General features: G+C 42.5%; 3 protein-coding genes across 6 annotated transcripts in view; 2 read left to right on the plus strand and 1 right to left on the minus strand.

Moving 5' to 3' along the window:
* ltb4r2b (leukotriene B4 receptor 2b) overlaps nt 1-2,615 on the plus strand; it is a 6,090-nt gene extending 3,475 nt beyond the window's left edge. The window contains exons 3-5 of the mRNA XM_046852037.1: nt 1-47; nt 1,227-1,270; nt 1,366-2,615. The exon at nt 1-47 is cut by the window's left edge and continues 154 nt beyond it. Of these exons, the coding sequence (XP_046707993.1) occupies nt 1-47; nt 1,227-1,270; nt 1,366-1,633 (359 nt within the window). The 3' untranslated portion in view covers nt 1,634-2,615. The remainder of the gene's footprint in view (nt 48-1,226; nt 1,271-1,365) is intronic.
* Nucleotides 2,616-4,590: 1,975 nt separating this feature from the next.
* Nucleotides 4,591-7,638, plus strand: sdr39u1 (short chain dehydrogenase/reductase family 39U, member 1). Its single transcript, XM_046852039.1, has 6 exons — nt 4,591-4,758; nt 5,213-5,319; nt 5,542-5,624; nt 5,839-5,960; nt 6,475-6,627; nt 6,771-7,638. The coding sequence occupies exons 1-6, from the start codon at nt 4,743-4,745 to the stop codon at nt 7,196-7,198; spliced, it is 909 nt and encodes a 302-aa protein (XP_046707995.1). The 5' UTR covers nt 4,591-4,742; the 3' UTR covers nt 7,199-7,638.
* mettl17 (methyltransferase like 17) overlaps nt 7,585-10,000 on the minus strand; it is a 6,142-nt gene continuing 3,726 nt past the window's right edge. For all 4 annotated transcript variants that reach the window (XM_046852031.1, XM_046852036.1, XM_046852032.1 and 1 more), the window contains exons 9-14: nt 9,796-9,903; nt 9,649-9,717; nt 9,487-9,534; nt 9,272-9,364; nt 8,053-8,243; nt 7,585-7,973 (exon numbers count right to left, since the gene is read on the minus strand). In XM_046852031.1, coding sequence (XP_046707987.1) covers nt 7,868-7,973; nt 8,053-8,243; nt 9,272-9,364; nt 9,487-9,534; nt 9,649-9,717; nt 9,796-9,903 — 615 coding nt within the window. In that variant the 3' untranslated portion in view covers nt 7,585-7,867. The remainder of the gene's footprint in view (nt 7,974-8,052; nt 8,244-9,271; nt 9,365-9,486; nt 9,535-9,648; nt 9,718-9,795; nt 9,904-10,000) is intronic.

Below are 10,000 nucleotides of genomic sequence, written 5' to 3' on the forward strand. Positions count from 1 at the left end.
CATTTGCTGCGTTCTGGCTGCCCTATCACATCATCAACATCATGCAGGTGAGAACCATCACCTTCATACACACTTGAAAACTCTGGATTACATACTGCTTCTAAACTCAGACAACACTGATCCCTCAACACTGATCCCTCAACACTGATCCTCAAACACTGATCCTCAAACACTGACCCCTCAACACTTTTCCTCAAACACTGATCCTCAAACACTAATCCCTCAACACTGATCCTCAAACACTCATCCCTCAACACTGATCCCTCAACACTGATCCTCAAACATTAATCCCTCAACACTGATCCTCAAACAATAATCCTCAAACACTGATCCTTAACACTGATCCTCAAACACTAATCCCTCAACACTGATCCTCAAACAGTAATCCCCAAACACTGATCCTCAAACACTAATCCCTCAACACTGATCCTTAAACACTAATCCCTCAACACTGATCCTCAAACAGTAATCCCCAAACACTGATCCTCAAACACTAATCCCTCAACACTGATCCTCAAACACTCATCCCTCAACACTGATCCTCAACACTGATCCTCAAACATTAATCCCTCAACACTGATCCTCAAACAATAATCCTCAAACACTGATCCCTTAACACTGATCCTCAAACACTAATCCCTCAACACTGATCCTCAAACAGTAATCCCCCAAACACTGATCCTCAAACACTAATCCCTCAACACTGATCCTTAAACACTAATCCCTCAACACTGATCCTCAAACAGTAATCCCCAAACACTGATCCTCAAACACTAATCCTCAACACTGATCCTTTAACACTGATCCTCAAACACTCATCCCTCAACACTGATCCCTCAACACTGATCCTTAAACACTCATCCCCAAACACTGATCCTCAAACACTAATCCCTCAACACTGATCCTCAAACAGTAATCCCCCAAACACTGATCCTCAAACACTAATCCCTCAACACTGATCCTTTAACACTGATCCTCAAACACAAATCCCTCAACACTGATCCTCAAACACTGACCCCTCAACACTTATCCTCAAACACTGATCCCTCAACACTTATTCTCAAACACTAATGCCTCAACACTGATCCCTTAGCACTGATCCCCCAAACACTGCATGGAGGATCAGAACTTCTGGATCAGTGTATTACTATTTGAGTAATGATGTATGGTTCTTGTGAGTTAAGTACATGTTAAGTAAATGCCTGAATGATTGTGGTTTCTGCCAGGTGGTGTCTGCATGCTCTCCAGCGAATTCTCGACTGAAAACAATGTGAGAGTTTTGTATTCTTACTACATCACTGGCACTAATTGGAAGTCACATGACGGGGGGCATAATCTCTGGACTTGTTGTTTTTCTTCATGCAGGTTGGAAAATAACCTTTCAAGGTATCGACCCGCCACCTCCTCCCTGGCCTTTATTAGTAGCTGTGCTAACCCCGTGCTGTACGCGCTAGCAGGACGCTCCTACATTCGTGCAGACGGACTTTCCTTCATGGCCAGGCTGTTTGAGGGCACATCGCTGGAGTTCAACACTGCAACGCTACGAATTCAGCGCAAAGCGAGCAAAGCAGGAGTAACGGTGCTCGCGCTGAAGAACTGCGACTCCTGTGGAAACAACACCGACCAGAGCTAACAGACCGACTGTTACACAAAAATGTCTTCTATACACATATATTTCATCAAATGACCGCTTCCTCTATGCAATAATATTCCAAACCCAGAATGATGCTGCATTGCAGTGATTCTGCCTCCAACTCCAAACACACTCACTGCTTGTGTCGAGAATTTCAGCAGGCTTTTGTTATTTTTTTATAAAGTGTATAAATTTGACCCAGTGTGAAACCTGTGTAGAGCTCAGAGCTGGGGTTGAGCTTTAACGGTGACACACAGAAAGATTTTCCGGCTTCCGGTCCACTATCATTATAAGAGCGGCCTCTAGAGGCGAATCACTGACGCCATGTGCGGCTTATTTTGACAAGATGAGACTCCATGCTGCACAGAGAGCGCTATATTAAAATTATAGTTTAGAATTTATTATTTTTTATAAATATATATTCACATTTATTTCCTTTCAGCACATTTTCATGTTTTTTTTTTTTTTTTAAGTTCAGTACTATTTTACTGTCATGTATCTGATCTACCATTCCTCCCACTCACCACTAGAGTGCACCACTGCTACCAAGTCTGTGTCTTATTTGGACTACAGTTTCCAGAAGCCGCTGTCTGGGAACTGATTACAAACTCCTTCCTGTTCCCTGCAGGAGGATTATATATGGGACACACAAACTCATAAACTTTGCTGTGTATTGAAGTTCTAACGAGTTGTTTGTTTGTTCATGCCAGCAGACATGTGCTGGCATGAACACACTTACGCACACTTTATGGTCCATGGTTTGTTTTGCCACGTCTGCTAGGTTCCATGTTTAATGCTCGATTGTTTTCCACGTGTTTGACCCAGGACTGTTTACCACGTTTATGTTTGTTTGCTGCCTGTTTCAACCATTGCCTGTATTTTTTTTTTCAGATTAGCCCATTGTCTATTCTTGAATATTCCTGTTTGTCAGTGTTGACTCTGTGTGTCATTGACTCTAATAAAGCCTGCGTTTGTACCCCTACTGTCTCTCTACGTCTGTCACACCATTGCCAAGCCAAGTCCAACCACCCGATGTTTCTTTACATGGAGTTTTAATTAGTTTATTATCCAGTATACATTTAATAGGATCCACCCCAGCCATCAGTCGACCTCTAGTTATTAATGTATCCTAATAATTTGTTAGTCACCCACCTGCATGAGTAAGTAAATGTATTAGTAGCAATGAATATGAAAAAATGTCATATGATAGTAATAATGCTCTTTTAATAGGTAATATATCTCTTGAAAAGGGACTGTACATGTAGAACATATTAATAAACTGAATTAGCATTATGAGGCAAAATGAATGCATTAAAATCATAATAAAATCTTCACAATAACACTGTTAGTCACTCCGGCCCATGTTATATTCTGGTACAGAATATAAAAGAGACAGGAATAATTATGTGGCCCTCACATAAAAAGGTTTGGGGACCCCTGATGATAAAACACATTATAAAGCCTACGGATCCTTCTCAGGCTCAATGTGAATTAAACCAGGTGGTGGTGGTGAAGGTGGTGAAGGTGGTGATGGGAAGATCGGATTATTTTGGTGACTTGCTTCTTTGAGTCTCGTTCATCAAAATAAGAAATGAGAAAAAATGAGAAATGAGAAAAATGAGAATGAATCCTTCAGTTTCTTTGATCAGAAATAAAATAAAATGTTACATTTTCAATAAGCAGATCTCCAACACATCTACATACACCAACCAATAAAACCTCGGTACTCGTCTGTAATTAGTTCTTAAACGAGTGCTAAAACTGTTCAAGACCTGACACGAGACTCTGGTGCATCTGTTTTACTGTGAGACTGAAGCGCTCACGAATTTCACTGCAAGAGTCGGTGTCGAGTTCCGAGCACGTGACGAGACCATAATGTGACGAGAACCGAATTTGACGTGTTCCGCAGCCAACGAGTAACGAGGTATTACTGTGTGTGTATATATATCACACATAATATATATATATATATATATTGATTCACCACTGTTCCACTTTTGATAGATACTGATCACTGCAGATCAGGAACAGCCCAGAAAAGCTGGAGTGTTGGAGATGCTCTGACCCAGTCGTCTAGACATTCGCACATTTCTTCTGCTTCTAACATCAACTTTGAAGACAAAATGTTCACCTGCTGCCTATTAAATAATTCAACCCACTAACAGGTGCCATGATGAAGATCATCAGTGTTCTTCACTTCACCATTTAGTGTTATAATGTAATTATGTAAAGAAAGATGGACTTTATTACTGAATTTTAATGCCTGGTTACACCCACCCTGTATGTATGAATATATGACAAGACAAGACCTGGAGTGACGTCACGTGAGTGAGGAGAGCGGAATCTTAATTTGAATAATAGATGACAAATCAGAATCAGAATCAGTTTATTGAGTGGGTTAGTGTGTGACACACACAAGGAATTTGGTTCCAGCTGTTAGTGACTCTCAAAGTACAGACATAAATAACACTATATATTCAGCTTAGACTGTACGAGACAAAACAGACACTGTGAGACGATATAGACAGTACGAGACAGTATTAAATAGGAATACAGATTAAATGACAGTTCAGTAATGTACATAAAGTGTGAGTGCATGATGATGCAAATAAAAGTATCAAATCAGTTGATTAAGTAAAGAGTCTTGTGTTAAAAAAAATTACAATGGGAACATTATAATTATAATAAATCATAGTACTTTGGATTCTTTTGAAGACAAAACGTTTGTACTTTTACTCAAGTGAAAGTGTAACGGGAGCAGTTTTACTTTTACTGGAGTCGTATTTTACCGAGTGTCTCTACTTTAACTCAACTACATGGTTTGTGTCCTTCATCCACCACTGATTATATCTGTATATATTCCTGCATAGCGAATATGGGAGTCACGTGATAAAAGAACGAACGACTCGGAGATTTTGCGATGCTTTGCGCATGCGCGTCCAGTAGAAAATTAATGAATCACGTTGAGACGACTCGTTCTTCTGATTCACATTTAAGAATCGTTTAAAATGAACGAATCATTCATGAACGACTCATCACTATTAGAAGGTGCTGAGTGAACCAGGACATCAGAAGGATTCGGATTATTTCCTCATCTTTGTGAGCAGAAATGAGAGTTTTGGTCGGTGAGTTGTGTTCGTGCTGGGATTAGTGTGTAGATATCAGGGTTAATCTGCTCTGCTCTGCTCTGCTCTGCTCTGTCCACATTTCCGAGGCGTCTGCGTATCTTTATTTACCTCTACTCCCCGGACTGGTGCAGATCCCGCCCCTGGCGCTGTGATTGGTTGGTATGTTCACGCCGCCTGCGTTTCCTGCTCCTGGATTGGTTCATTGTGTTAAGATCAAACTCCAAGTCCTTCGTCCCAGTTCTACTGAAATTATAGTTCCTGTAGAGAAAACCTGAATTCCTGTCGGGAACTGGTACATCCTGGGCACATGGACTTCTTTAATTCTCCTGACCTTGTGCTGAGAACAGATAGAATCATCTTCATCCTGTGTTCACACTCAAACACACACTCATTCTCACTAAATCAAACATGGACACACACTTATTATTCTCGTTTCTCTGTTTGCTCTCAGGAGGAGGGTCAGGGTTCATTGGCCATGAACTCATGAAACTCCTAAAGGTCAAAGGTCATGAGGTCACCATTATTTCACGACAGCCTGGTCTGGGCCGGATCACGTGGGTCAGAATCACAATGATTAACAATTCCTTGCTTAATTATTTATTTATTAACATTGAGCCATGCACTCTGTCTGTCTGTCTGTCTAGTAATTATAAATATTAACATGTTTGGTTTTAGGTTTGAGTATATAAACTGTGTGTGTGTGTGTGTGTGTGTGTGTGTGTGTGTATGTGTGTGTGTATATACTTGTGTATATATCTATATATGTGGTATTTTTTAAAGACTGATCTGGAGTCAGTTGGTCTTCCTGTGTGTGATGCTGTAGTGAATCTTGCTGGAGAAAACATCTTAAACCCACTGAGACGGTGAGAACACACACACACACAATTATTGACACTAAAAACACTAGACACACAACACACACTGTACACAATAATAAAAATTAAATGATTTTTAATGGAGAGAATCAGCACAGATCTTCAGGAAACCTGATCAAAATTGTAACATAATTTATTCTGTTTATAAATAAACATGTAAAAATAAGGTGTGTGTGTGTGTGTGTGTGTGTGTGTGGAACAGCTGGAACAAGAGTTACAGGTCTGACGTGTTTAACAGTCGACTCAAGACCACCAAGACTATAACTCACTCCATTACATCCACGCAAACTCCTCCTCACTGCTGGATCCTCATCACCGGCCTCGGTCTGTCTGTCTTTCTGTCTGCCTCTCTGTCTGTTTCTCTCACTGTCTGTCTGTCTGTCTCACTCTCAGTCTGTCTCTCCCACTTTCAGTGTCTCTCTCATTGTCTTTCCCTTTGTCTCTCTCTGTATTTTTAATATTGATTATTGATAGTATTGATATTGGAATGAGCCGGGTGTGTAGTGTGTATAAGTATTCACCCCCTCACAGCTCAAATCCCATCTGCAGATTCTATAAATGTGGAAAAGGTTTTCTGGTCTGATGGAAGTTCAGGTTGGTAGTTTGATGTTCCTCATCCTCTTTCCCCGTCTACTTGAGGCAAAGTCATGTGGCAGATAATTTATACTGAGATCATGTGACACTTAACTTTTTGGAACATTGCTTTACTCTGGTCTTCTCTTCTCATTGCTGAGGGAAACTGAACAAGACCCAACTTAGGGGTGAATATTAGAGTCTCTGCAAACTGATCTAAAAAGTGTGTTGTACAAGTCTGTTTGTGTTTGTGCGTGGTTCTCAGCATGTTACAGAGCGAATACGGAGACTCTGTACACAGAGGACAGTGAGTCGACAACCTTTGACCTTTGGTCTCAGCTGGTGAAAGAATGGGAAGAAGCAGGACGACTTTCTGAAAACGCAGCAATACACACCAAACAAGTCGTCATCAGATCAGGTGACCCCCTCCGTCACCCCTAACAACCACCCAGTCTCTCCTAACCCCCCCAGTTTCCCCTAGCACCCCAGTCTTCCTTAACCCCCCCTTTCCCCTTCCTGCTATATAAGTCCTGTTTGTGAGACTGTGGATGTGCTTTGCAGGTGTGGTTCTGGGCCGAGGCGGTGGTGCGATAAAGCAGATGCTGACTCCATTCTGGCTCGGTTTGGGAGGAACGTTGGGATCGGGAAATCAGCCCTTTCCGTGGATTCACGTCTCGGATTTAGCCGGAATAATCGCTCACTCTCTCGACCCGGCCCACATTCCCGCTTCCTCTCAGCCGCAGGTGTTTCATGGAGTGGCTCCGGCTCTAAACACCAATCGTGAGTTCACGCAAGAGCTGGGTCATGTCCTGAAACGCCCCACGCTACTTCCTGTTCCCGAGTTGCTCTTGAGAGCCACACTGGGCCATGAGAGAGCTGCTATCCTGACGCAGGGCCAAAGAGCTGTTCCGAAGAGAACTCTGGAGTCGGGATTTCAGTTCCAGTATCCGGATCTAACCTCAGCACTGCGGCAGATTATCACACGCTAGAGAACACTTCTGTGAACTGTCTGAATTGCTAACCTGCTAGCTAATCGGATAACTAGCTTGTTTGTTAATGGGTTAGCATGTTAATTAACAGAGAATAGAAAAAAATCTGCTTTCATGTAGACCGGTTTAGTTGCAGTGAGATGTAGTTGCAAAGTGGTTAGCCTTATAACTAACTAGCAGCATGACTAGCTGACTGTTTACCCAGGTAGCATACAGATAGTCATCTAGTTATCTTGATCATTTCTTTCCTTTCTTTTCAGCTGTTTAGTAAAAAAACATAAATAAGAAACTCTGAATGTTCTATTTTTAAAGTATAAAAAAAAGTGCTAACTGGCTAGTGAAGTCAAGACGTGCAATTAAGTGTAATAAAATCCAAACATGCTAAATTCTCGAAACATCGGCTTTTATTTGCAAAAGTTAATAAACCGCTTCATCCACCATGTTTAGCATTCTGGGTAATTCATGACCATTGTCTTGATATATTTCAGAATTAATGGGTTCTGAGTTCAGTGTTCTCCAGCAGACATGTCCTGCTTTCATTACCACTACAGACAATCGGAACCCATCAGGAACCAGCAGAACCAGGTCTTCAGCACATCTGACAGGAAGTTTACTTGTGTGTTTCACTTGTTCACTGCTCTGTGTTTCTGAGTGTGTTTCTCTCGTTCACTACTCCGTCTTTTTTGTCTCTATGTGTCTCTGTGTGTGTGTGTCGGTGAGGACGGTGTTCAGTCGGTCTCCCCAGTCACTGCTGCGAGCGCAGCGGTACGAGTCTCTGTAAACACACACATCATCTATTATTTTATACGTCATCAAACCCTGTGTGTGTATGGGGGACACACACTGTACTGTACCTCCCATGATGCTTTGCGGTAATGGCTAGTTGTTGGAGTTGTGCGTTGGAGCAGCAGATGGTACACTGCACATGTCTTGCTTGTCTGCTGAGAGGAGAAACGATTCTGCTCCACTGCACTGCCTCAGACTCCTGAAGCGCCGTCCGCGACAACACCAAATAACTGAATCGCTCCTGTACAGGGTCACTGTTCTGAACACACACACACACACACACACAGACACACACACACACACACACACACACACACACTTATACAACTGAATTTAAAATACAATAGTTAATAATCTTTTTTCTGCTTCTCCCATTAGGGGGCGCCACAGCCAATCATCCGTCTCCACAACCCCTGTCCTCTACATCTGCCTCTTTCAACCCAACTACCTGCATGTCTTCCCTCACCACATCCATAAACCTCCTCCTTGGTCTTCCTCTTTTCCTCCTTCCTGGTGTCTCCATCCTCAGTATTCTCCTACTGATATACCCCATGTTCCTCCTCTGCACACGTCCAAACATCTCAATCTCACCTCCCTCACCTTGTCTCCAAAACGTCCTACATGCGCTGTCCCTCTAATAAACTCATTTCTAATCCTGTCCATCGTCATCACTCCCAACAAACATCTCAACATCTTCAGCTCTGCTACCTCCAGCTCCACCTCCTGTCTTTTACTCAATGCCACTGTCTCTAATCCATACAACATCTCAGGTCTCACCACAGTCCTATAAACTTTCCCTTTCACTCTCACAGATACTCTTCTATCACAAATCACTCCTGCTATCACTCTTCTCCACCCACTCCACCCTGCCTGCACTCTTTTCTTCACTTCTCTAACACACTCTCCATTACTTTACACTGTTGACCCCAGGTACCTGAACTCCTCCACCTTCTCCACCTCCTCTCCCTGCAACCGCACCCCTCCACTGCCCTCCCTCTCATTCACACACATGTACTCTGTCTTACTCCTACTGAATTTCATTCCCCTTCTCTCCAGCATGTACCTCCACCTTTCCAGGATCTTCTCCACCTGCTCCCTCCCTCTCACCACAAATCACAATATCATCCACAAACATCATAGTCCACGGAGACTCCTGTCTGACCTCGTCCGTCAACCTGTCCATTACCACTGCAAACAGGAAAGGGCTCAGAGCTGATCCTTGATGCAGTCCAACAATAGTTAATAATGATAATCATAATAATAATAAAAAATAATAATAAGACTGACCCCAGACAAAGGAAGTGGGAAGTATGGCTGCAGGAAGTTACAGGGTGTGATTGGCTGCTTCAGTAGTTTGGGACATGGCTGCTGATGAGTGCACTGTGCGTGCACACACACACACATACACACACACACACACACACACACACGTTTGTCAGTTTAAAAGTTATTAAACATGTTTGTATTTAAAGAAAGAGGAAGTGTGTGAATGTGACACGTACAGGAGCAAACACCACCGGCCTCCCAACACCACTCACTGTCTCTTCCCTCTGAACACACACACACACACACACACACACACACACACACACACACACACACAGAGTCAGGTTTAATCCTCTGCTAATTTACAGTTAGTGATGATAGAATTTTATGGTTTGAACCTTCAGTAAGACATCTTTGGCCTCCATGATGATCTGATGCCCTTCTTTTGTTCCGTTTTCTACTAAAACCTCAGATAAAGTAAAAAACACAAATAATTCACTTTCTGATGAATTTCTGTGTTTGTGTGTGTTGTGTGTGTTAGTTACCAGGTAGGAGTGTGTTTTCCTCCACAGTGTGAGCAGTGTCTCCTCTCGCTCCTCCTGACTGGGCAACTCTGATAATGAGAAAGCAGCAAGAACCAAATCAGACTGAACCTACAGGAGAAAACACACACACACACACACACACACACATGCACACACACAGATCGGATTAGAAATGTAGACATGTATGTGGTGTTATAATGGTTTG

This window comes from Silurus meridionalis, chromosome 6 (genome assembly GCF_014805685.1).
Source record: "Silurus meridionalis isolate SWU-2019-XX chromosome 6, ASM1480568v1, whole genome shotgun sequence".
Taxonomy (NCBI): Eukaryota; Metazoa; Chordata; class Actinopteri; order Siluriformes; family Siluridae; genus Silurus; species Silurus meridionalis.